This window comes from Cornus florida, unplaced genomic scaffold (genome assembly GCF_030987335.1).
Source record: "Cornus florida cultivar Cherokee Brave unplaced genomic scaffold, ASM3098733v1 CherokeeBrave_3.0.0_Hap2_Chr08, whole genome shotgun sequence".
NCBI classification, from domain to species: Eukaryota; Viridiplantae; Streptophyta; class Magnoliopsida; order Cornales; family Cornaceae; genus Cornus; species Cornus florida.
In genome coordinates, this window is record NW_026775578.1 from 45,035,965 (window position 1) to 45,063,690 (window position 27,726).

The following is a 27,726-nucleotide window of genomic DNA, read 5'->3' on the forward strand; positions in this document are numbered from 1 at the left end:
TTGTTTTTTTTGTGTTTTTTTTTTTTCTTCGACGAAAGATTAAAAGAAAGTTGTATTAATAATAAATAAATAAAAGGCCTTCGGCAATAACTACCCAGAATCCTGAGAACACAAGCCCAAAAAATTGTAAAACCCAAACCTAGGGACAAGCCCGGCCCCAGGAGATAAAGCCATTTAAGCCAATCGCCTGGATTAATAACGGACAAGCGATTGCCGTACGGTGCAAAACCGGAGATCTGAGTTAGTACGGCGGTCTTGGCAGCGGACGGCAGCGAGAGACTCCATTGAGAAAGGATGATTCTTGATGCTGCACAATGAAGCATCCCTAATTTGAGAATTGAAGTGCAGATTTTGAATTGAAGAATTCTGTGTCAGGAACATCTACCACTAAAAATTCTCTTGTTCCTCTCTTCCCATGTGTGGATGCACCATAGAGGAGAGGCATAGCTTTCTGATTGAGTTGACTGGTGAGTTAGCTTTCCATTTATCACTGATCCACGCCCTATTCTTGATGCTCCGAAACACAAATTAATCTTCAAGAACTCATCCAACCCTAACGCACCAAACCTCTACCTCTGCTTGTCTCTCTCTAAAAGCTTCAACATTTCTCTGAAAAACCCAACATCAGAGGGCAAAACGAGCCCCCCATTGCCCTGAAATACAAAATCTTTATCGGCCTTGTTGAGCAGAGAGACGAATGCAGGGAGGAGGTTCAGGATTCAGGAACGTGTGCACCGGTTCTTCCACTGTTGCTTGACCTATTTGAAGCGCACGGTTTGGGTGATTTTGTTGACCTTGTCGGCGGAAGCCATTGCAGTTCTAGAGAGAGAAGGGTCTGTAGAGAGAGGAGGGATGGGGAGAAGGCACAACGGAAGCTGAACACTGACAAGAGTCCGGAGTTGAGAGTCGAAAATGAGGTGGTTGTCGACTTGTCGGCGGCGAAGATGTAGCTAGAGAGGGATGCTGGGTCTGCCATCGATCTACAGAGAGAATATGTATGTGTGATATGTAGTACTATATAATATACGTAGTACATAAATATATGCGTGAAGAATGTATAATATAGTACTACCATAAAATGAGAGAAGGGTAGTTTGGGTATTTTTCAAATTTAAAATTACAATATTCACGATATATACAGGGTTTTTCGTGCAATTAATTCAAATATAGCAAGGTTAGGAAAAAAAAAAACAAAAAACAAAGGCAACCACTGAAGCGTCTTGGCCCAAAATTCACCGCGATCTCCTTCCCGGCCACCGCGAGTTCCTCCACCCGCGTGAAGAAGCTCCTCCACCGGCGTGAAGATAGTACTACCATAAAATGAGAGAAGGGTAGTTTGGGTATTTTTCAAATTTAAAATTACAATATTCACGATATCTACAGTGTTTTTCGTGCAATTAATTCAAATATAGCAAGGTTAGAAAAAAAAAAAAACAAAAAACAAAGGCAACCACTGAAGCGTCTTGGCCCAAAATTCACCGCGATCTCCTTCCCGGCCACCGCGAGTTCCTCCACCCGCGTGAAGAAGCTCCTCCACCGGCGTGAAGAAGCTCCTCCACCCCTCTCTCTCTCCTCCACCGCGAGCTACTCCAGGTATAGTCATCGCTCTCCACCACAGTGCACTCTCTCAGTCTGTTAGGTATGTTTTTCACTGGTACTCTTAATACGTTTCACTGTTTTAGGTCTACATAATATTTATTTGGTATATAGTGATAAAGTATGGGTAACATATCAAATCCATTGTCGCTCACAGTATAAAGATGGTTTCTTGTGTAAGATAACTGTTTCGGGTTGGATTGGATAAAATTTATGTTTGTCTCTGTGTTTGTCGGGCAATTGTTTGTTAAAATGCAAAATCCAATGCCTTTCAATAATGTATAAAAGATATCTATACTTTTTTATGCTACTCAACTTCTAGCACTCCTTTTTGTTTGATTTTCACTTTCTTGTTTTGAAACAAATTATTCAAAAGTATATTTTTTATTGTGTGAATATTTGGGTTGAGATAAAAGAGAGAGAGGTTTTACAATCAGATTGGTAAAAGGTCTTTGTTCATCTTCTGAAGTAAATAACTTATACTTCTGAGATATATTTTCTATTTTATTTAATTTAAGTAGATTTTTTCAAAGCCTTCCTTCAAAGGACCCTCTTGGAGAATATGAAAAAGATAAAGATTATTGGTCTGAAGGTAGAAGGCGTAATAGAGAATGCATGGTATGATTCTTATTTTTGGGTCTCATTATTTGATTGTATGCTTTATTTGCTTAATTTTATTTTAGTTCAAATTAATTTGGTTTTTATGGTTGATAAACCTTTAATAGTGGTGCTTTTCAGAGACATGTTTACTTTTGCTCCAATGTTCAAAACTAAAATATTTTTTTTGGATATTCACTTGATACTTTATGACACTTGATTGTCTTGACTATAAATTGTGTTTTGCATATTGTTTTTCTACTAAATAAGCATCATGATAGTGCCCATTAGTGTTAGTTGCATGTTCATATTCACCGAGATAAATGAAAATTTTGAATCAATACATTCTTCAAAACTGTTTTTTGCAGGTAAACAACTCTCAATCTCCAATTTCTGCATTGAGGAATTTCCTTCTGGTTTGTCCCTATGAAGTTTGTAAGTCTCTCTCTATTTCTTATGTGATTAGTGCCTTTGAATATGAGCAACTTTTTAATCTTTGGAGCTGCTAAATTTTTATTTATTTTTTGTTTCGTTTTTTAGTCCATGTCAGTATTGTGCAATGTTGCTAGATGGGATTAATCTTAGGTTTGTATACTCTGACTTAGAGGTTGTGTGCATGATCTGGACCTATGTTACCCAGTCTCGGGTACAAGTGTCAGGCATCAATGCGTATCTAGACATCAGATTCATGTATTTCTCAAATTATAGGATATGGGGACTTTGCTAAAAACATTTTGTTGCTGACATTAATATGTTTATTTGTACAACATTGGTTAAAATGAAATACTGGAAAAGCACATGTTCAAAAAGGTTACAAGATTCTTTTTGTGTTTGGTTGGAGGGAAGGGAAGAGAGGGAGGAAGTAAGGAGGGAGGGATGCTGCTTTGTATTCTACTATCCGCCAAAATTTGGGGGGAAGAGAGGAGAGAAAAAAGGATAACTACCAACAAATATGGAATTTCCATTTTTAACCTTCCTTAAAATTTGAAATAAATATTTACTTTTTATAACAGTATATAATGAGGGTATTTTGAAATAAATACTCTCTTTCCCTTCCTTTCAACCAAACAAGAAAAAATTGTCACCCCATCCATCCTTTCCATTTAACCAAACAAAAAGTGAGAGAGACGCATTCCCTTCCCTAGGTATGCCTCATCCATCCCTCCAACCAAACGGAGCATAAAGGACAACAAATATTTGTTTACTGCACTATTCTAAATGCACTATATAACATATGTTATCTCAAAACGAATAGAAAACTTCAATTTCGACCTTTTTAGCCTACTTTTGAAAGCTTGAATAAAATATAAATTCATTGTTATGGTAGTTCTTATTGTAATATATCATTGTTATTTACATAATTATATACACATGCATAACATTTATTAACCTAACGTTCGGACGCATGAGATCAGCCCCCCAACCAATCTCGCATGTGTGAAGAAATCTCATATTTAATAAAAATACATTAGCCTTGTCAATCGGTTTTGATAATTGACGTTTATAAAAATATATATATCCAAAAATATATGTTAATCTCCATCTGCGAGTTTCAAAACTATTGAGAAGCAGGAAAAAGTAAAAAATTGTGAGATCAAGATCCCCCACCCCAACAAATAAAAAAAAAACTGGCTCCACCCCTTGCATAATTAACAACATTAAAATGAACAGTAGGGTTCGTTTATGTGCAGAGTTAAGAATGTTGGAGCATGACAGCTGTTTAAAAAAACTAATCTGGCCATACGTGAAAGACAGGTAAAGGAAGGCCCAACGCTTGTAAAAATCACATTCTCGCAAAAAATAAAATCAAGTAAAGGAAGCGTGTGTAAAACACTCATCTTCATGCCATTTCTGAACTACTAGTAGTATAGAAAGAGGGAGGGGGGAACAGAAAGAAAAAAAACAAAAACAAAAACAAAAAAGAAGCAACAGTTGGACTAACAAAGAAACATGGAAAAAAAATTCCAACCCTCCACAAGTGTGCAGCAACTCTATCTTATGTGAGTGTTTCTTCATCAGCTGCACTGATACATGCAAGGAAGTGTCCAACACTCCAACCCATAGCATGTGTCTGTGTCACGTGTCTTTTCGTGTCGACATGGACACCTTGGGGTGCAATGATCAACATTTTGGACAAGAAATGAATCATGCTATAAAATAATATACACACATACATATATATATATATATACACACACACTGGAAAGTGCAAATAGACTCATTGCTTTGGTTAGGTATTGAAGTTGGCCACTCATCAAGCCTTCTATGACCACCGTGTTATCTGATTTAAACAAATCCATCACTGTTGCAACCTTTGTTGAGCCCAAACTCTACTACATGTTGCTTTAAGGATTGGCCATGCTATGTTAGCAAATCATGAATGGAGAAAATTACATTGATCTCTCCTGACGTTTGATATAATTACACGAACCTCCCGTATAACTTTAAGAATCACTTTGACCTCCCCTAAAAGGTGAATTTTGGAACAATGACGGAAATGGCATATATCACGCACTTAAAATTAGTGAAATGCCAATATTGCCTTTATAACAAAGACAAAAACCCTTTTGACCCTAGTAAATATTGGTAAATTACAATAATACCCAATCATTGTCCCTGGTTCGGAAAATCCATAGTTAACCCAATTGTTTCTTTCTTGCACGATGGATTGTAAGGATATTCTTGTAATTTTACTAATCGACTTTCCCAAATCATCTCATTAATTAGGGAAATTGGGGATAGTGCTTGAAACAAGTCTCTAACAACCATAGATTCCAGCGAGAGAGAGAAAGGTGAGTTCTCTGGTCATCGTTATTCGTTAATTGTCCCTTGCACCTTCTCTTGTAGTGTCTTTGGCTCTAGCAGCTCCGTCATTAACAATTACTCAAGTTTTGATAGTGTTGTCCATGATAACCGCCATTTTTATGATTTCTGATTATGTCGCCAGTGATAAGCCTTCATTTTTAGGCCTTTTACATTATTCATCCTCTCAATCAACAGCCCCCTCTAGAGATTTTTCAAATAAAAAATAAAAAATGCATATCTCAAATGAATTATAGCCCTAAACTGATTTCCTGGTTCCTTAATCAACTTATCAACAATATGTTTCATTAGCAACCCTTTCTTCTCAATCACAACCCATCTAAAATTGTGATAATCATTTCTATCCTTATATGTAACCCATTCATCGAGGTTAAAATAACCAGACAATTTTCTAGAAATTTGAAGGTGGAAATTTTCATTATTTATATGAACAACCTTTTTCGATGAGCAACCACAGACAAAGAGAGGTGCATCAGGAATGGGAAGGCTGTGTATACCCGCCACACTCTCATTCTATCTATGTATCTAGGCAATCCAGATTTCATGGAGATTTTGGTCATTTCTGTTTACAAGACATCTATAAATTTAATGTTATTCAATGTAGGGACATCTGAGTAAAATCATACCATCCGTAAGCTTCGTTGACTTTCTAGTTATGGCAAACGTTAAGGGAGGTCAGTGTAATTTACCCTAAGAATATTACTCAAGCATGAATCAGGAAACCCAATGAGACTGTACTAAATTGGATCTTATCATTTGTTATTCCCATCTATTACTTAGAGTAATGAGAAAGAATGAAGGTAATCTATAGAGAGTTTAGGAAAGACAGGAGGAGCGAAGCATGTCCTTTCTATTGCTTTTTCTCCCATCTCTCTCTTGCAAAATAGATGAGGCTAAAGTTAGAAAAGCTTTGGAGAGCTTCTTTAGATAAATTTGTAGAAAGGCGTAGCAGGGAAGAGCTTGAGTTGAAGCGGAGAGGAGATGTCTTGTGGTAGGAGAATGGCAGAAGAGTAACTAGGAATTTGTTCTTGTGACAGTTTAAGATCATGGACCTCCACACCTTCTCTCTATTTTCAATTTCTTGAAATATTTTAAGGCTACCAATCACCTTTTGATGGTTATTGTGTTAAATTTTTTTGAAACAGTGTCAGATTACCAAACAATATTCTCTGGCAATTTTACGCTATAAAAGAAAATTTGTTTCTGTTTATTGATAATCAACATAACATAAACACTATATATGTTTATCCTTGAACGATAAACAAGAAACACAAACGGTTACCAAACAGACCCTTAGTACTTGATTTCTATTCAAGGTATGCATTGCAGTTTCAGGAAGAAACGAATAAGCATATTCAGAATACACTCAAATCCATATTAAGAATACTCTCTCTGGATGTAAGTCTATGGAGTCATCTCTGCAGTGAATTGCCGGAGTTTGACCGGATTGAAAAAAGACCCATAAGGTCAGATGTTATTTTGAAAAATTTATTGGATTCTAGTATTTGTTTTTTGGGGGAAAAGATCATAGTATTTGTTGAGATTACTTATGATTTGGTCTTACTGTTATGAGTTGGATACAAATGCTTTGGTGGGGTTATGTTTGTATACAAAATCTCATACATTTGTTGCGCCTACTGGGCTCTGTTTCAGCGATAGACAACAATGGCTTCTCGATTCCAGGCCGCTTCACTCGTGGCTTCGCCTTCTCATCCCAATGCAGTTGCCTGGTCCAATGAGAACTTGGTGGCCGTCGCTTCCAGTCACCTTGTTACTATCCTGGTAATTTAGGAGTTGTTTACTTTTCTGAAAGTAATTTTCTAGACGTTCGAACTAACTGTTTTAAAAACCAAGTTAAAAGCATCTGATTATTTATCCATTTTTGTCTTGACAAATAATTCACATGCATACTAACCATTGTTCAACTCTTTGACAACAATAAGAAGCCAAGCGCTTCCCTCCCTCTCTATCTTTCCAATAGATGGAAGGGCAGGGGCATTTGTGGCATTTTTTGCTAGTTCTCAAGAACTCAGAGTGTTCAGACAACTACAATATATTGTTCTTTAAAAATTAAGCATTTTTTTAGCTGATTGTCAACAAAACAAATTTTTGCACTTTTTTTTTTATGGTTTTTGCCCTTTGAACCAAACATGTTCGTTCTTTCGGGATTGACATTCCATTTTGGGAGTTAGAATGGATACTATTGGATAAAATCATACAACCTTGATATAAAAAAGAAGGGTTAAAATCATAAAACTCCCCTTTACTTTCAAAATCGTGCATAAAACCCCCCATTGAATTAAAAACCCCCTAAACTAACAAAACTTATCAAGATACCCCAAACCCGTGACCGACCCGTTAAATGGGTTGTGAAATTTCAAGTTTGACCTTGCTATTTAATATTAAATTAAAGGCTATAATTATTATTTTAAAATTGCAAAAATACCCGTCTTCTTCCCAAGCACTTTGAAAGTCAAATTTGATTAAATAGCTTTTAATTAATATTTTTGTAGGCACTTTGGGGTATTTTTGTAATTATCAAATAATAATTATAACTTTTAATTTAATATTAAATAGCAAGGTCAAATTTGACATGACCCATTTAACAGGTCGGTCACAGGTTTGGGGGTAACTTGAGAAATTTTGTTAATTCAGGGTTTTTTAAAATTTTACTGGGGGTTTTATGCACGATTTTGAAAGTAGAGGGTGGTTTTGTGATTTTAACCCAAAAAAGAAAGCAGTTAACATATATAATTTCCTTGTAATTATTATTATTTATTTATTTATAAATGTATATGTAAGTGTATGTGTCATTTTTCCTCTTTGACCTTTGTTCTGTTTTGATTTACTGTGTTAACTTAATTTGTGTATATGGATTTTCTGTAGAATCCTGCTATGCCTTTTGGACCCCGAGGCCTCATCACTATTCCTGCCAGCAAACCTTTTTCAATTGGCTTGGTGGAACGAAAAGGTGTGATTACATGTTTGTATATCATTTGATCAATGATTATATGTGAATAATTTTATTGGAGATTAGGAGATAGTTATTCAAATTCATCAGTACTTTGTTTTCTTGTTATTATACGGCACTCCGAGTTATATATATATATATGTTAACTCCATACTTTATTTGTAGCCTCATTTTGTTTCCCCCCACAAAGTTCGTGTTCTAATGATAACTTTCATCCCAATTTTGTTCTTGTTAGAATGTACAAATGTGTAGGTTATATTATAACATGTAGAGTGTTGTCCATGACTAACGTTTCATCTACATGTATTCTGAAGATTTTCTATCTGGTTGCTTGCTTCCCACGCGTTTATCAAGGGATATTCGTCCTTACGCTCGGTCAATATCCTGGTCTCCTATTGGATTTGCTCCTAACTCGGGGTATGTATTTCAGTTGTTTTCAACTATACTGCTTACTTCACCCCTGCATTCACCTGCTCCTTTTGAAATTTGATTATGGGTTTAAAAGCATATGTTATTTGGTTTGGTACAGATGCTTGCTTGCTGTTTGTACCTCAGAAGGACTTGTGAAGCTATATCGTATGCCATATTGTGAGTTTTGTGCAGAGTGGGTTGAGGTATGTGCCAGACAAGCACTCTGTGACCCCCATATTTGGACTATTCGTAATCCATTTTTAGTAGAAAAAGATGCTTTATAACTGTAAAAAAATGAAAATATTAAGTGTTGCTTGCCCATGTTAATGTTCAAAAATGAAGTCATCACTGGAACAACTATAACAAGGACCATATTTTGAGTCAAGAACTGCTCAGTGTGGATTAACTTCTAACAAAATGAAGGGATGATGAGAAACAGATTCACATAAGAATGGATTGCCAGATTAATTTCATATGTCAATTATCTCGATGCTGACTTTAACCATGTTGGAAATAATTTATATGGTTTGTGCCTCATCTCTACATTCATGATTAGAATCTATGTTGATAATTTAATTACCAATTTAATTTTTTATTATTTTTTCCAAAATTTTAATTGCCAATTGATGACAATTGAATGTTTCTTCAAATATTGCACTACTAGTCTCTCTTGTACCAACCTGCCTCTCTCTTTCCCTCTATAGATGTTATTGTATAATTTTAGTTTAGGATATAAATTTCCAGAGAGCCAATTGGAGAAAGATGGATTAATGTACCTCTGAGTGCAAGTATGGAGATTAAAGCTTTTTGAGTTGAGGTGTATATCTGTAAATGAATGTATGCTTTACCTATGTGTTGCTGGCTTGCTGCCCTTTGGGTGGGAGGTGCAGATTTACAATATTCATTTTTTATCTTTTAGGTTTTTTCTTTGGGGAGTTGTTGACTTAATTGATTTGAATTCTGATGCCATTTGAAATACAAGTTGAACATTTTCACTTTGTATAACAGATACATTGATATTCTGGTATCATTTTCTCTATATAAGTCTATTATCCATGTATTACTATGATTCCTATGATAATTATGGGAAGTTTTGAGGTCCTTTGTTGCCCGGGTCTATATAAGCATATGCTTATTTTGACATGATAATCATGATCTTTTTTCTTCGTTCTTTCTTCTTCTTCGCCATTTTTTCCCCCGTCTTCTCCAGTTAGAGGAACACATGATGAATCTTGATACATGATTTTCAACCTTTGTTCTGTGATTAGTCATTATAAGCCATTTTGGTGACTGATCAAGTCTATTGATTCTGTAAGATGAATAAGATATTTAAGAACTTCCATCTTTGTCATACACTTATTGCATGACTAGATACTCAAAACAGTAATATATATATATATATATATTTTCAAATTTGGATGTTAGAAAAGTTTGTGATTGTAAACATTGTTTTCTAGATGCATCTATAGTGATTCTGCTTTGTCTAATATTGCAGCTATTGTGCAATATTTATTTTGTAAAAGGTTGTTGACAAGATTCTCTGATCTAATCTCTAAACTGAAAGAGAATTGAGTTGTGTGCCAACCAAAATTTGACGATATATGATCTGTAAAATATTTTCTTTTATTTTTCGGATACAGATTGATACATATATATTCTGCTGCCTTTGTTTCTTACGTGATGCAGTCTACTTATATATATTTTTATTTACTCTTTTTATGTATTTTTTATGGTCAGTAACAAAGAAACGTATTTACTTAATTGTTACCCCTTCAAAATTTCACAGTATTTTTTCTGGGATGTTCCTGCTTTATTTTTGTACTGATTATAAATTAAAATCTTTTTTCCCCCTATTGTTTTAGGTTCTGGACATTTCTGAGATGTTATGCAATTACCTTTCTAGTATCAGTTTTGGGGAGTTGGAGATCCCTTCATCTTATGATGTAAGTAGAAATATCTACCTGTTTCCTTTTCCTGTTTGCATTGGTGTGCTAATTTACACCTCATTGTTTCTGTATGCATTTTTCTCAAGTCATTTCTTATACCTTAACCTAGTTACATAATGTTCTTTTTTTCTATTCATTTTACAGGAGCAAGCAAGTCAGCAAAGCATGGAATGTCCTGATGATATGCCGATCTCTGTTTTTAGAAGGAAATCTAAGCGAAGAAGACAGAGTTTGGCCATAACGTACATTGTCTATTGTTTTTTATACAGCTGCTCATTCAATGTTCATCTTGTTCTTTTCGCATTCATGTTCTCTTATATTGTTTTGAATATGCACCTCACTCTTTCTATATCTTTGCATTATTATTTATTTATTTAATGGGGTAGCAGAATCACATAATCATTCGATGTAATATTCAAACCCAGAAGCTGTTGTGAAATTTCCTTTCATGAGATCTTCTCATTTTATTTTATTCTTGACATCATCATTTTTGGATGAACATATTTCAGCAATAAGGAGTCTGGAACCTTTGGAGACCAGTCACTACGTAGTGGAAACATTAAGAATGCTAATCCTAGCTCTACTCCTTATACTGGAAACTTAATCACTCTGTTCAAGGATGAAAAATTCTTCCCATGCTCAATTTTGCAGGAGGGGTCATCAGTGGAGGTGGTGTATTATCCATAGCTTTGGGGTAACATATTTTCCTATACTGCTCTCTACAACTTCTCAAGTGTTCTCCAGGTTTGGCTTTTATAGGTTTTTGAGCAGAATGAGCAACGTCGTCTATGGGTTTCTGGCACGTTAGATCACTTTAATGGCGCAAAAGCTCTAATTAAATTTTCAGAAGCAGATGGAAGTGGTATATCAAATTTGTGTATTTTATTTTTTTATTTTTTCAACTATCTAAACTGTGTCATTCTTAGTATTAAGTATCTCTTCAATTATTCTTTCAGGGAAACAAGATGAATGGATTGAAATGGATTCTAAATATGATTACATCTGTGCACCGTGTTTCCCTGATGACACAGTAGCTGGTCAGGAGATCCATTTTCCGAGAATTCGCCCTTGCATGAATGTGGGAAATCTTCCGGAACAAATACTATTTCATAATTGTCAAGGAGTGGAGGATGTTCTAAGAGCTGGACAAGCGTTGGAAGCCTGCACAAATGATAGGTAATTATTCCTATTGAGTGGGTAGGTATCCTGCAAGTTTAGGTATGGACAAATAGGATTAAAGTGTTACTCGGTTGACTTACTGCACAATGACCATGACAGCATGGAAATAGAAGCTTGTGTGCAGAAAAAGGCGTACCGTTTTCTTACAGTGTGTTGAATGTTTCAATTTAGCTCTTCAACTATATCACTGTGCTCAAATTCCTTTCCGAAAAGCTAGAGAATGAATTTTACATTACCAACTGATGCTGATGGATGGATATGTAGTGATTTTAAAAGGTACTTCATAGAACTAAAATGTCTATGGTAAAATCGTATTTTCATACAATAAGTTAGATAAGTAAAATTGTATGAACTTCGACATGTAAGAAAAAGCACACTCCACCATACTTTCTTTACTGGGATATGGTGAGTAACTGAAGGAGTGACGGGAAAGTATGTAAACCATCCCCAATTCCATTTCATAAGAACCTTGCATTTTGTTGTGAATGTGTTTGGTGAAGCTAGGAATGGTAACAGGGTGGGTTTCCCTAAGCCTTACCCCATCCCTTTTAACAATTCGGTCCTATACCCATCCTGAACTTGGGATGGGGTTGAACCTTAGATCCCATCCCTAATTACGAACAAGACTCAGAGTCCCGTCCTGCTCCGTTAAAGAGAGAAAGACAGTACAAACCCTGTTTATATATAGGAAAATTGCACTGACCTCCCCTCTAGTTAGGCTGCAATGCACAGACCACCCCTTTACTTTGGATGACATCAATTACACCCCTGCCGTCAATGAGTTTGACGGTAAAAAAGGATCACTAAACTGAAACCCTAAAATGGAAATTTTACCTTTCATATGTCTATGACGACACATTTTTCTTCGTACTAACTTCTAATTTTCTGACAGATTTCACTCTCTATCTAATACTCCCCTTCTCTATAAAACTCACTATGTCTATGACTCTAGAAAAGTGATGGAGAATATGACTCACGGCATCCCCACCTATTCAAAGAACAAGTACCGTGGAATCATGACTGTAGTGCCAAGCATCAGAATATAGTGTTGATAAGCCTTAACTGTTTGTGCTGCAAAATTCAAATCTACAAGATTCAATAACTGCCAGAGTGGTAACAACATAATCTAGAATAGTAGCACCAATATCAGCACCATTGACCAACGGCGTCCCTCATCATGGCCTTACCCTCCATGGGCAACAATTCCCTAAAAAACATTGGACCAATTTGATGCAATACTAGGGAACGAGCCCGCAACATCACCCTCAACACCTCTATCGTCAAGTACAAAACAGAGAAATGCCACTGCCTCGTCTCTGGCACCGACAAACCCATGCCGAAGACCATAGAACATCTTGCTCACCAAACAAGTGGGTGTTCGCAACATAGTTGTTTTCCTCAATAAACAGGACCAAGTTAATGATAAGAAATTGTTTCAGCTGGTTGGATTGGAGTTAAGAGAGCTTCTTTTCGCTTGAGAATTCCATGGTTATGATGAACAGGACCAAGACCACCTCCCTCTCTCTCTCTCTCCTTTTTCTTCTGCCACTGGTACCCAGCATCAACAACAACCTCTTACACCTCCAGATGTCAATCCTCTCTCTCTATCTCATATGTACACACACCGTCTCTGTCTCTCTATATATACATATATATATATAAATATGTATTCATGGGTGTAAATAAAATTCCAATTTAAATTTCAAAAACTAATTAGCCAATTATGTCAATTGGTAAATTCACTTACTCCGTTAATGCACGCAACCGTTGTCTTTGACAGTGGATGTCAGTGTATTATTAAAACTAAAGGTACCCTAACTAGAGGGAACTCCGGTGTAATTTGTCCTTATATATACAAAGAATTATATGTACGTATGTATATTGATACAAAATAAATGACTAATTGTAGAAGAGAGAGAAGATTGCTGTCCAATTATCGACTGTAGAAGCCAGAGAAACCGATGAACGCATGGAGTGGTGGATGAGTTGGAGGAGCAGGTGCAAGACAGATAGAGGCCTGAAAGGAGGGGGATGAAGGAGATGATGAGGAGGCAGAGATTGAGGTCAGAGGATTTGTAGTTCACGTAGGGCTAGGGGGTTGTTGTCGGCATTGGAGAGGGAGGAGGTGAGGGAGCAGAGAGGCAGTGGGATAGTGGGGGCTTTTGTTTTGGGAGAAGGGAGGGGGGGAGGGGGTGGCAGCGGTTGATGACAGAACATGGAAACACTAAAGATACAGCTATATATATATATATATATATATATATATATAAAGGTATCTAAGAAATGTTAAATCTTAATAAGGGTATAAAGGTAAATTTGCTTCCCTCTCCAAACCCGGATTGGGTTCAAAGAATTTAATTGAGACCTGCCCCTATACCATTTAATACCTCAACATACCCGTCCAATTAGGGGCATGCCGGTCAGGTCAAATTGCCACTCCTAGTTGAAGCTTAAGGCTATGTAAGACAAACCTCCACTTGCACATAGTACTTGAATATGAGGTAAATCGAATGCTAATTCTCAGTTGCTTGTTGTAGCGTTTATGTTTAATTTGTCAAAATTTCTCTTTCAAAGAATTATTATATTCACCTTCATGATTTGAATATACTTAAGACACAAATTATTCATTATCAATTACTTTCTTCTTACACTTAAACTATAGAAATGCTTGGAGCCTCTATTCTAGATTACTCGAGTCCTCTTAAATTTGCAATTATTCTTTCTTTTATTTTTTATTTTTCCCTTGAAAAATTAGTTTTCATATTCTGTATGGTTCTTAATTTGTTGCTTATGCCTCATTTAGATGTTCGTAATTATAATAGAATGTGCAGGTGGGTCGAAGGCGTGTTTGTGGGTTTGAATGAAAATGGACTGCTGGTGAAATTCTATGGTGTGTTATTATCTTAGTGACTCTTTTTATTAGTAATTCATGCTCATGTCCTTTCAATTTTGTTTGCTTCGAGTATTAGTCAAACGTATCTAATATTTTAATCATTCCTATTGAAGCTGAAGTTTGTAGCTTATAAAAACCTGCACGTGTATGGTTCATACATGTCATTGGTGTATTGTGTGTGTCAGAAAAAAGGTTGTCCTTTTATTTTTCCCAACTTTTTGGTACTGTAGAAGGAAGGTTTATTGAAGAGCTCTAGGTTGTTGAAAAAATTAGTAAGTGTTTTATACACCAGATATACCTGTGTTGGTAAAGTGCCATCTGAGAACCATGTCTTTCTCACCTTGAGGAGTCTACACAACATGTTTTTAGAGACCAAGCAAGAAATGGAAGGCCATGGTTATATTGACGTTTCATATATGATGTAACCTTTAATAAAGTAATTACTTTCTACACTATTTTCCTCTTGAAACTTCTTCCGGATATGGATCCTAATATAACTATATATTTGATATAGGAGTTTGCTGAAACACACATTTCAAGTTTTGTCCCAATGTTCAGGGAATAGATGCGTTTGACTTGTTGTGTCCAACTCAACACGAATAATTCAAGTTTATGTAGCCACTGGTAAAAGTTTTACGCTAGCTGTCAAGTTAGCTAACACAATCCTCCTTTTTTCAGGCTTGGCACTGGCTGTGTAGATAAGGCACTAAGCATGATGACAGGCATAATTCTTTGACTTCTTGTGCCCATTTATGATAAATTATAAGCTAAAGTATTGTGAAATGGAAGAGAGGATATGATAGGTGCATCAGAAACATGACTTTAGAGAGAAAAATGATGTAGGAATGCAATATGAACTTGTTATCCTGAATACATGAGTGGTTTGTGAAGATATTTTGTAGGATAATATATCTGCTTGCTGCCACTTCTTTGTTCATTTTAGTTATTCCGTGTGTAGTAGTAACAGTGTGATGCTGACTTAGGGAATTGGTGGAAGAGTACAAATTGAACTATTAAGGCTGGAAGTTGGAGCTAAAATGATGTATCTTCAGAAGTTACGTACATAGATATAAAACTATATTGAGCATTGATGACTTTGGGACACCTTAATGGATCCAGTTCCATATAAGGAGTCTGAGTTTGAGGAATATATTCTGCAGATGATGTGGAAATTTGATACATGAATTTTATTTGACCAGTTTTTCTTTATAGAATAGCAATGAGAACCTGTAATATATGGAGCATAATGATAGCAACTGAGGGCATCAAAGTGGACCATTGTTAAAAGTTAGACAAATTTAGAAAATTAAAAATTGGTCTTATCAAGATATTATTAGACATAGTGCTTGTTTGGTTTGGCTTTTCAAACGCTGCTTTTGGCTTTTGGACTTGGAAGCTATTTGAGTAGTGTTTGGCTTGTTTTTTTGAAAGAGCTTTGGCTTTTAGAAGAACATTTTGGAGAAGCTGTTTAGGGGTTTAATGAAACTTTCAAAATACCAAGCATGCCCTTCATATTTGTCAGGAAAAAATAAAGTATTCTACCCATATCCCTTCATATGCAAAGAAACCCTAATCGCATCACTGGTCGTCCCTCTCATCTGGTTACAGTCTCGCGCTCAGCAGGTTCCACCGTCTCCTTTTCTCATCCTCAAGATGTATCCACTTTGTTGGTTCAGACTTGAGAATGCAGAAAGCTTCTTAACATGAGATTCACTATCTCACCTCATTATATCTCTGCCCAATCGTTTTATTTTGTTATATTTTATTTTATTTTTTATTTTTATTTTTTTGCAGAAACTCAACTGCATTGGTTGTCCAAATAATTAAGAAATTTCTCATTCCTTCCATGGCACGATGTTTTCATCTGTCATCATTAAACCCTTCCCTATATGCTAATTCGAAGGAGAAGTTGACGTTTTTTTTTTTTTTTTTGTTGACAAGGAAGAGAAGTTGACATTGCTTGTTTCAATTTGTGTTTTATTAGCTTGAGATACAATTTTGATTTTTAATTTGACTGTGTTAATATTAATTTAGTGTTATGTCCGTTCATGTGTGTATTGTTGTTGAGAAATGATTTCTAATAACAATGAAATCATACGAGAGGGTTCAGTCAAAGATTTCTTGGATGGAACTAATTTGTTAATTTTAACCGTAGGACAATTTCATCTTTTTGTGAATTGAATTATGTTGCATGGGTTACTAGGGTGTTTAGGGTATAGTTCTATGTAAAACAATGTAATTACTTTGGGCCTGTTTGGTGCACGTTTTATTTTTGGTGCTTTTGTCGGGTACTGTAGCAGTGAACAGTGGAAAGAACATGTTTGGTAAAAAACATTTTGTTTTGTTTAGTGCTGAAACGTTCTGTGAATAGAGGCCAAAAGTCAAAACACCAATTTGGTGTTTTTACATGTTTCCGCACTGTAGCAAATTAGCAATGAACACTACCCAATTTTGCTTTTTGAAAAATTCTGAAATGACCTTTTAAAACCAGCCGTTATATTTTTTAAACTTGCAAGACTTTTCTACCAAACATGTTTTTATGTTTTTGCTTTCAAAAATTTTGCAACAAATAGACAACAAACATGCTTCCGATTTCTATTCAAAACACCATACAGCAAAACATGTACCAAACAGGCCCTTTGTGTTGCTAAATAGTTCCAATATATATATATACAGAAATGATCACTTGCACACAAGTGACCAAGAAATTTATCCACACCAAGCATAATTACCGTTGGATATGATTGCTATGTTTTTTTGGTAAGTACCTTTTTTACACTTGAATCGTATCCAAGTTGATTATGCTTCGTGTGGATAAATTTCTTGCTCACTGATTTGCAAGAGATCATTATTGTATATATGTATATGCACACACACCCCGTCTAGGGTCAAAATAGTTATTTAGATAGTAGAAGAACTTTCAGGAAATGTTTTGCCAAACAGAAATAAAACTCTTTCAGCATTAAAAGCTCTTCTAAAATATAGTTCCCAAACACTAAAGCGTAAGTCAAATGGAAGTGATAGATTATGTTTCTCTTTCTCTTCTCCGTACAAAGCCGAAGCAAAAGCCATGCCAAACAAGGCCATAGTGTTTACAATCTGCAGGATCTGTTTCTTAAGTTCTTCTGGGCAGGTTTAGTTTTGGGAAGAGATCTTAGGATGTGGGTGGATACCTTGTTAAGACCAATATATTGTTAGTCATAGTGGTCCTAGTGTTACGTGCTTCAGGATCTGTTTCTTGAATGACCCCTAAAAAGTTGTAAGGCATGGATAATGATTTTTTGCATTATGCATTCCTTGTTGCTCTTTCAATTCATCTTTTCTTCTCTATTCTGATTTCTTGGGTTGACAAAAAGAAACCGGAATATGTGCTGCTTATATAATTAATAATTTTGCTTCTGATATGTGCTGATTTTGTATGGTGCATCTTATGACCTGTCTTGTATCACTGTCTGTGAAGGGGATACTGGATCAGTCACATTAGATGCTAGCTCTGTCAGACTCGCACCATCATGGATTAGTGAACAAAAATCATGGCAAGTTACTCTAATCAAGATTGAAACGAAAGGCCAGGAGTTGCACAAGGTTTTGCTTCCATTGTCAACATACTCCATCTTCACTGTTATTGGTGATTTTTTTTACTAATTTTTTTTGTTATTTCTTCAGGCAGTTCAGAGCAAATCTGATGATCTGATTGAAAATAATCCGCATCAAATTGTGTGTGCGCCTAATTCTAAAGGGAAACCTCTGAAGAAAATACAAGAAAAGTGTACTGACCAGTTAATAACTGCAGATCGATATGCTTCTCGTAGTGCAATGATGTCATCACTTCTCGTTGCCTGGTCGCCTATTCTGCGCTTAACGACTGAAATTGGGCCAGTTTCTCCAGATAACTCGCCTAAGGGCTGTGCTCTACTTGCAGTTGGAGGGAAGTCTGGTAAAATTTCATTTTGGAGAATCCATGAGCCACAATGCTACTCTGTTGTTTCCAGCAGGGACCCAACTTCTGCATTGCTTGTTGGACTTCTCCAGGCGCATAGTACTTGGATCACTTCAGTTAGCTGGGAATTGTTTGTTTCTGATGCTTCAAATCTTCAGATTTTATTGGCTACTGGGAGTTCTGATGGGAGGTGAGTTAGGTATGCAGATCTATATCATAAGCAGTGTTTTACACCATTATTCTTTCTTTGAAATTTTTGTTTACTAATGGGCATTAGATAACACTCCTGTGGATGCTTTATCATAGGAGGTATGATTGAAGTGCCTTTTGTGTGTGCGTGTGTATTCCTTTTTCTTTGTTTGTGCGGTTCTCTTTTGTTTTCTGGATGATTTGGATGATATATTCATACTAAGCTTGGTGTAAGAAAATATGCCTTCATCTTATCCAGATAATTAGATTTAAATTTCCCTATTTTTGGGTACAATGTATAACCTTAGGCCTGTCCATTCTGGTTTTAAGTGATGGAGATCCTTATCCCTGGAAATGCTAAATCTTGTTAACATCTTATGTGATTTTTTCATAGGATTTCTTCCACTCGTAAAAATTTGAACCTGCACTTTTTATGATTGAATTAATTATAAGTTTACTTCCCTGTCTTCAACAATTTATTTCTCATGATGATAACTCTGTTTTAGGGTTCTAGAAATATATGATTTAAGATTTTTAAATTTAGAGTTTTTCTACTAGCCACGAGAACACGTGGGTATTTGTGGGGAGGAGGCTGTGGTAATTAATTTGCTTGCTGGTCTTTTTAAATCTGTGCATTCATCTTTAGCTTGTCCATCAGTTTCATTCTATATTGTTCTTCTTACCAGTGAAATCAGGATATTTGCAGTGTTTTCTTGGTTTTTTTTGTTGTTTTTTTTTTTTTTTTTGGCTTTCCCCTTCTCTAGGCTAGCACTTACATTCCATTTATTTATTTGGAGAAACTGTTTATTTGTGAGTAGAAGAATGTATCTGGGGGTTGAAATAATTTTCTAGATGGAACTCATTATATTGTTACTCTTACTACTAGTTGTCGTCGTCGTCGTCATCATCATCAATACCACCACCACCACCATCATTGTCTTTATCCCGTACAAATGGGGTCGGCCATCCATCAAAGGGATTTGACAAAATTTTACAGCCAGCCATCTACCTGACACCAATCCACCTTTTATTGTTATTCTTATTAGTGATAGCAGGATATTGGCACTGTTTTTGGTTTTTGTTTTGTAATGAATTTTTTTCCCTTCTTGAGGCTAGCACCTCATTGCATATGATTATTTGGAGAAATTGTTTATTTATGAGTAGAAGAATGCTGCTGGAGGTTGTAATGAAGGTCTTGATGGAACTAACTTATCTTTCTGGTGTATGAATTACTGAAGTCAAACCACTTTAATTTTATTGCCGAAGACAAATTGGATAAATGTCAGTTTTAGATGTTAAATTGTTAAGTTACAACATTTTCCTGTACTTAGTTTCTTCTTTCTTTTCAGTGTGAAGATCTGGCAGGGGCATGGTAGGGAATTGCTGAAGTCTTCAGAAGTTAGTCATGCTCCCTTTTCCTTACTGAAGGAGGTGAGTATTTGATAAAAAATTCATGTCAGCCTCTTTATTTAAGATGAAACTATAAAGGTGTTAATTAGATCTTTCTTATTTTTCTGTAGGTTATTGCTGTCAATTCTGTCTCCGTCTCCGTACTTTCACTTAAAATGCCAGTAGGATCCCCACACAAAATATACTTAGCTGTCGGAAAAGGATCTGGATCTTTTGAAGTATGGATTTGTGACATATCAACTGGCATATATGATAGAATTATCTCATATGAAGCTCATGACCATATTGTAAGTTTCTTATTGTTTATCTATCTTTTACCTCAAATGGTTATTTATTTGTGTGAGAATTTAACAGGTTACAGGTATAGCTTGGGCTTTTGATGGACACTGTTTGTACAGCTGCAGCCAGGTATTTAATTTTTGAAGCTTAATAGCATGTGAGTTGTTATTTTATTGACTTCACTAACTGTATTTTGTTTATGATCATTTTGTCCTTTTCTTGAGGATTTTGTTCTTCAATTGAACTGTATTCAGAATTTGATGGATTTACAATACATCTTCATTTCACTACTATAATTGTTTTGAGCACCTCTTAGCATTTTCGAGATGCACAAGGGTCTGATCTCTGGAAATAGAAGTTTTTCCCCGCAAAAAAATAAAAAATAAAAAAATGATAAATGCTCCATTTTGGTGAACATGAGTACATGAAAAAGTGATAAATGCTCCATTTTGGCGAAGATGAGTACATGATTTTACGGCAGTAAGGCTTTAGGTTTTCTATCAACCATCAGTATAAGACATTAGAGAGAGGCACTGCATTTGGATCCCTTACCATTCCTTCCACAACAAGCTTTTTATCCAATCTTTCAATCTTTAGTACTAAGTTGTTCCAGATAAAGAATTTAGATACACATCGATTATTATTGTTTGAGTGGCAAGGAATTTGAATACATGGCATGATTACTTTGTTAAATATTTGCATCCATTTAGGATAAGCACTTGCATATATTTTTTTTTTTCCTAGTTGGTACTCACACACGCATGCCTCCACTGAGGCTCGAACCCCTGACCCCTGACCTCTCTTTGAGAAGTGTGCTGTATAGGGGGCATAATAAGGGAGATATGATTGTTTACAGGTAAGAAAATTAGGCAGTTCTTTGACTATTGCCTATTTGGATGCTTTTAGGATAATTCTGTTCGTTGCTGGATTTTACATGGGAATTCTCTATCTGAAGTACCCATTCCTTCAAACATTTCTGGTGTGAAGAGCTCCACTGATGTAATGATGTAACCCTTCTTGTTTCCTTTCGTAAGATATCAGGTTCCTATTTCACCAAGATGTGAAATTTCTTTGCAGGTTCCAAATGTATTTGATTCATGCTTTGGCGTAGCAGTATCCCCTGGAAATTTGGTGCTTGCCGTGGTACGATATTTGAATATTTCCATCTGTTATGCAGTTTTCTTCTTCTGCAAGTTATGTAGTTGATGTTATCTTACCTATGCAACCGGGAAAGATTTTGTGTCTAATATTTCCATTTGAGTTTATCCAAGTCTATACATTATTTCATATTAGGTGCATCCATCATATTTGCACTTCACCTCATTGGCTTATTCCTTTCAGCTACTTGATATCTGATTTATACAAATTAAGGCCTTTTCTTCTTTGAGCTTCAAATGCATGCATACTCAATCCTCCAAGTTTGAATCATAATGTGTTTGCTCTTTGCTAACTCCTCATTGTCTATTCAGCTAAATATGCCTTTGGCACTATTAAGTTTTCCAAGGAGCCTTTGGCAATCTTTGCAACCTTCAAAAATCTCAAGGAAAAATGAAACAACTGTTTTCTTTGTCTAAGAGTCAAAAAAGGGATAAAGAGATTTTGAATCATATAATGAAAATCTTATCCTGATCATGGTCCAAAAACCCTTTTCGCCATTTAGCCGTATCAAGGGCCATATTTCCGGTGAACTTGCGTCATGTATATATATATATATATATAGTCTTTTTCATCTTTCAGCCTTTCTACATTCCTATTTTTATTGTATGTGTTCCACTGATATGTACTATGCATTGCATATAAGAAAACTATGCTTACGGTTTTTTTATTTTTTATTTTTTGCAACTAGTCCACAGTCACTATCGGTCGCATCTGTACCTAATCACACATGTATGTAATTTTTTTTTTGGCCTTGCTACTCATTCATCTTTGATTTTGCATTCCTTTATTATGTAAGATGTAAAATTGAAGTTTCTCTCCTTTTTAATCCAAGTGTCGTTCTAGTCTTTTTGTCTTCTCTCTCTCTCTCTCTCTTCCATTTTTCTGGATCTTAAAGGGAATTATATTCCTTTTGCTTTTTTCATAGTTGAATTATATTCCTTGGATTACTATGTAAAGCTTACAATATGGCAATAAGAAAAGATGACTCATATTATCAAGTGTTGTGGTTCCAAAACTAACAAATTTGTGCCTGATCTTTTCAGGCTCGTAGTTTTGATGCTGATCTATTAAATCCAATGTATCAGGCAAGGTGAAATTTTTTTCTCGTTGCATCTTTTTGTGCTGGAATATTCCACTACATACCTTGTGTGAACTCTCTATATATGCATATACATAAATAGTTAAAGCAACATAAACAAAATCTTGAAATTTATTGTCAGGTAAAAAGCCAAAGATAAAAGATACGAAACTTTAAAATGGGAAAACTACTTTTTTTTTTATTGCTTAGTTGTAGTTTTTACATTGAGAATTTGACTCATGTTGCAAAATCACTCAGGACTCAGAAGGCTGCTGTTGAGTTCTTCTGGATTGGTGGGCAGCAACTAGATGCCGCATATAACAGAGACCCAGAGTTTGATGTTGAAGCTTTTCCTGGTTTTCTAGAGAAGGATTTGAATTGTTGGGAATGTAATATTTTATGGTCTTTAAATCAATTTGAACAACTTGACAAGCCTCTGGTTGTTTGGGATGTTGTGGCTGCATTATTGGCTTTCAAGCAGTCTTCACCGAAGTATGTTGAACATGTAATAGCTAAGTGGCTGATCTCGTTCGTTGGCTTCCAGCTTGGCCTTTCTACTGCAAAATTCTTACCACATGTCTCTAGATCTCTCTCAAAGATCACTTCCCGCCAGCTGCACCTCCTCAACATTATCAGTAGGCATGTAATACTAGGAGAGCTGAAGGGAGATACAAATAACAAGAAACAGAAAAACTGTGAAGGATTATGTGGTGCTGAAGAGGAACTGACTTCGTGGATGGAGCTGCTTCTGAGTAGTGAAAGAGAACTCAGAGAAAGGCTTGTGGGTTTTAGTTTCTCTGTAGTTTTAAGTCTTATCTCCAATTCAAGAACCAATTTTGGTAAATTTGGATACTGGCATCCTGTTGGGTTAGCACAAATGGAGCAATGGGTTGCACTTAATCACTATTACCTACATGATGATTTGAAGCTTCTCACATCAGAGGTTGGAAAGCTTGATAAGAGGTATTACTTTCCCCAGGCTCCTAAGTATTTACTTTGTTTGTATAAAATCTGTTCTGCATTATGGATTCTTAATCAGCTCCATATGTCAGAGTTCTAAGGTTCAAATGTCAGAGGTCCGAGCTTTATCGAGCACTGCATCGTCGTTGTTAAAATAGCTATCCGGGTCGTAGGGTCGTACTTAAATTGCTAAATCGATCCGGGATTACATGAAAAATATCTTGGATGCAAGATTGTAGAATTATACAATCCTAATTCCTACCAATCCTTCTAAGTACTAATTGGTGTTGCTTTGTTCTTCCTTTGGGTTTATTTGGGCCTACAGCCCATTCTGGGCACAGAAATTTAAAGATTTTGAGGATAAAGCCCAACTCATAAGCCAACTTGCATTTAAAAGAATAAAATAGAACAAAAAGTATAGACCAACATCAAAGATAGTCATAATCTAGCTCTTAACTTCAAAAAGTGGAGAGGACTCTGTTTTCCGCCTATTCTTCACCCGTTCTGAACAAAGACAAAGACTTTGGGCCTATTTGGTTCAGTTTTCGGAAAAAGCTCTCAAGAACGTAGAAAATAGAAAAGTGTTTTCAGAGAACTATAAAAGGCAGTTCTTTGAAAACCGTGCCTTTTTTTTTGGATTGAGGGGGGGGGGGGGGGGGGGGAGTACAGTCACACCCCCTGAGGTTTGGCAAAAGGACAGAGAGATGAAACTTGCTAGCTTTTTGGACAAAGACACCCCTTGTGAGAAACTTCAACCAAACAAGGCCTTAAATCCACTGAAAAGGCAAAATTACCCCTCAATATTATAATCAAATTTATTATAAAATATCAAATATAATAAAAAGACACAATTACCCTCAATTTATTTCAGCCACAATTTGGCTGCCAAGTGCGCCAGATTAGACCAAACCACCTTCTCCCCCCCCCCCCCCCTTCTCTCGGCGTTCATCGCCCCGCCGCCGGCATCGCTACCATCAACACCCTATTCCCCTCTCTTTATATACACACACACACATACACACACAGAGACAAATATATATATATATCACCTCCTCATCTGCACACATCACCATCCCCAGTTCTCATCTGCCCACGAAAAGGGCTCTAATCGGACGGCAGAGGCAATGGCCACTTCAGCCTCCTCACCCTTGCAGGTGATGCTCGTCGGACTGTGCTAATCTGAACCTTATCGTTATCGGAGCTTGGTCCTCGCTGGATCGTTTAGGCTTGTCGGTCGCTAAACCTCACCTCACTGTTTAGTTCGTGGCCGCATCGTCATCGCCTCATCAAAGCTTGGTCTTCACTGTCAATTTCAGTCTCAGGCTCTAATTCCATTCCTTCACGCGTCTTTTTCTAGGACTGTACCATACGAATTGTGGTCCCAGGTTCTAATTCCATTCCTAAGATAAGGAAAGCTTCTTTAAGCAGATGTAGTTTGATTTTAGGCTCCGGATGCTAGTATCAGCAGTCAAGATGGAATCTTTGGGGGTCATAGTTTATGGTATTAGACCCGATTCCTCTCAGGAAACGGCACTTTCTACCATTCTGTTTTGACCGTCCTTACTCGTTGATTTTACCGCCGTTCAGATCCTTACTCTCCACGTGGGGAGGCTTGATGGTGTCACAGGTGAAAACATTTGTGATGATATTTTTATACATAACTCAATGATGAGTTTGTATTCACGATTGGGTGATAGTGGTTGTCGGAAATTGCAGGGGTATCCAATTGAGCACCTAATCAAAAAGACCCAATTTCATATTGTTTGGATTTTGAGTAGTTGGGTTTTGCTATACAAAAATATGTGGGTATATATGTGGAATTTGAACCCCTTCAGTGTTTGTATGTGTATATATATATATATAGACATGTATGTGTGGCTTTCTGTGGTGGCAGAGGGCTTAAGTCTACCTACCATTGGTGTTTCCGTATATATATATATATATATATATAGAGAGAGAGAGAGAGGAAGAGGGTGAGGGCGAGGGTGGTGGCGGTGACGGTGGCCATTGTCCAGACCATCGCCGCCGCCGCCTGCTCCATTGAGAGAGAGAAAGAGAAGGTATTAGGTAGTATTACCATATTAGGTATTGAGAAAGGAGACTTTTTTTTTTTTTTTTTCTTTTTTTTTGCGTAAATTGTTCATGAGGGTAGATTGGTCCAATTTATTAAATTGTAGAGTTAAAAAGTCTCCTAAACGGTCAAAGGGTAATTTGGTCAATTTCTCATGTCAGGGGTGTCTTTATCCATTTTTGAACCTTCAAGGGGTGTTTTTGTTCAAAAAAACAAGTAAGTTTCACCTCTATGTCCTTTTGGCAAACCTCATGAGGTGTTGTTGTACTTTACCCTCTTTTTTTTTAATTGAGTTTCTAGAAAACAAATTTCAAAAAACTGCAACCAAACAAAAATCTGTACAGTTTCTGATTTCCAGAAGACTAAACCAATTAGGCCTTCCCCCTCCTCTCTCTCGTTGTAGACAACTAAATTTGTTTCAAGTGTTTGCCATGTGTCTTACTCTGTTATTATCTTTTTATGCAAATTGATTTTTTCTAGAATGTTAATCATGTTTATTCTCTATTTATTTTGAATTTTTTTTTTTCTATTTAAAAAGTTAATTTGAGTTATTTATCTCAGTTGAAATAACATTTATTGGAAGGGGTGCATGTTTACACAATCATGATGTTGGTAATCCTATAACTCGATTTAACCTTTATGCAACTAGCTGTTAGGGACCAGCTGTGACGTTCAAGATTTCAATGGTGTCATACCACCTAAGAAACACGGACACTCCAAAATGGGCGAAGAATCCGTGTCCGACACGTGTCGGACATGGACACGCGTCGGACACGCCCCGACACGTGTCGGACACGCCAAAAAACGTGTCTGGAATTTTTTTATTTTTTTAAATTTTCGGACACGGCTTGGACACGGCTCGGACACAGCTCGGACACGGCTCGGACAGCTCGGACACGGCTCGGACAGCTTGGACACGGCTCAGACACGGCTCGGACACACTTTTCTGGATTTTTTTTTTTTTTTTAAAATTTTTAATGTTCTATTTTTTGTTTTGTACTACCCTAAAGATGCTGATATATATATATACTAACCTAAAGATGCCACAATTCGCCGTGTCCGTGTCCTAAAGATGCTGATATATATATATACTAACATATCAGTGATATATATATATATATTCCAACCTAAACATATCAGTGTTTTTTTTAAAAATTATTAATGCTGATATATATATATATATATATATATACTATTCGCCGTGTCCGTGTCCTAATTTTTTTGGATTTGCCGTGTCGCCGTGTGCGTGTCGTGCCGTATCCGTGTCCCATATCCGTGTCCGTGCTTCTTAGCATACCACATTCTCTTGGCAACACTGACAACAGAACATTGCTTTTGTATATGTCAATAAACAACAATTGTGTGATCAAGACTGGAAGTTCTTATTTAATTTCTAACATTTTGAATATGTTTTGGGTTTCATTGCTCATTTTTGGGTTTCATACTAGTCTTTTTTTTTACATTACTATGTATTACTTTATCATGTTTAACTCCTTCAACAGCATTCTCCACTCCACTTTTGAATACGTAGCAGAAGAACAATGCAGCTATTGCTCAGCATCTATTCCATTTGAATCTGTGGAAGCTGGCTTTTGCCGAGGTGTGAAGTGTGATGGAGGAGTCAGTCAGAGCCATAAACTAGCACGGTGTTCTGTCTCTATGCAGGTCTGCCCTACTAACCCCTTATGGTTTTGCTCAAGCTGTCAAAGATGGGCTTCAAAATTGGCACCCTGGACTCTTTTTACAATGCGTAAACGTCCTTCAGATATCAAGTCTTCCATCGAATCTTCCACACTGGAAGTATCTGCAAAACCCTTATGCCCCTTTTGTGGGATATTGCTACAAAGATTACAACCAGAGTTTCTACTCTCGCCATCACCCGTATAACCTAAATATTTTATTTTTATAACAATTGTATCATAAGTGACGATTGTTGTATTTAGGTTGGAAGTCTCCCGTAAAGGACGGGCCTAACTAGTAGTAGTACTAGGATAAACAAATTAGTGTATAGTGTTGGTGAAAATTGCTGGAAGCAATGAAGCATTTAGATGTAAATTTAGTGATGGGAAAGAATCATGAGCTTGAATGTTGTGATGAAACGAATTCTCTAGATATGTTTATTTCAAATTGTTCTAGTCTAATTTAAATTTGAACTCTGAAGGCTTGGAATATAAATTTATACTTGGTCAAACCTTCTGATTGTGTGAAAGTTTCATGCCCTAGTT

The 27,726-nt window shown here is 36.3% G+C and overlaps 1 protein-coding gene across 6 annotated transcripts; it reads left to right on the forward strand.

Moving 5' to 3' along the window:
* Positions 1-100: 100 nt before the first annotated feature.
* Positions 101-27,661, forward strand: LOC132271549 (uncharacterized). Of its 6 annotated transcripts, none has more exons than XM_059772958.1 (23): positions 101-1,593; positions 2,562-2,628; positions 4,921-4,985; positions 6,670-6,798; positions 7,903-7,987; positions 8,302-8,404; positions 8,517-8,601; positions 10,261-10,341; positions 10,489-10,586; positions 10,854-11,013; positions 11,104-11,206; positions 11,301-11,520; positions 14,346-14,413; positions 17,877-18,001; positions 18,083-18,546; positions 19,895-19,976; positions 20,066-20,242; positions 20,310-20,363; positions 21,141-21,233; positions 21,312-21,377; positions 22,436-22,482; positions 22,729-23,433; positions 27,004-27,661. In XM_059772958.1, the coding sequence occupies exons 4-23, from the start codon at positions 6,682-6,684 to the stop codon at positions 27,386-27,388; spliced, it is 3,318 nt and encodes a 1,105-aa protein (XP_059628941.1). In that variant the 5' UTR covers positions 101-1,593; positions 2,562-2,628; positions 4,921-4,985; positions 6,670-6,681; the 3' UTR covers positions 27,389-27,661. The 6 variants fall into 6 exon arrangements, with proteins under 6 accessions (XP_059628941.1, XP_059628942.1, XP_059628940.1 ...); XM_059772959.1 differs by lacking the exon at positions 4,921-4,985 and adding an exon at positions 6,346-6,482; XM_059772957.1 differs by lacking the exon at positions 4,921-4,985 and having other exon boundaries at positions 101-1,639.
* Positions 27,662-27,726: the final 65 nt, after the last annotated feature.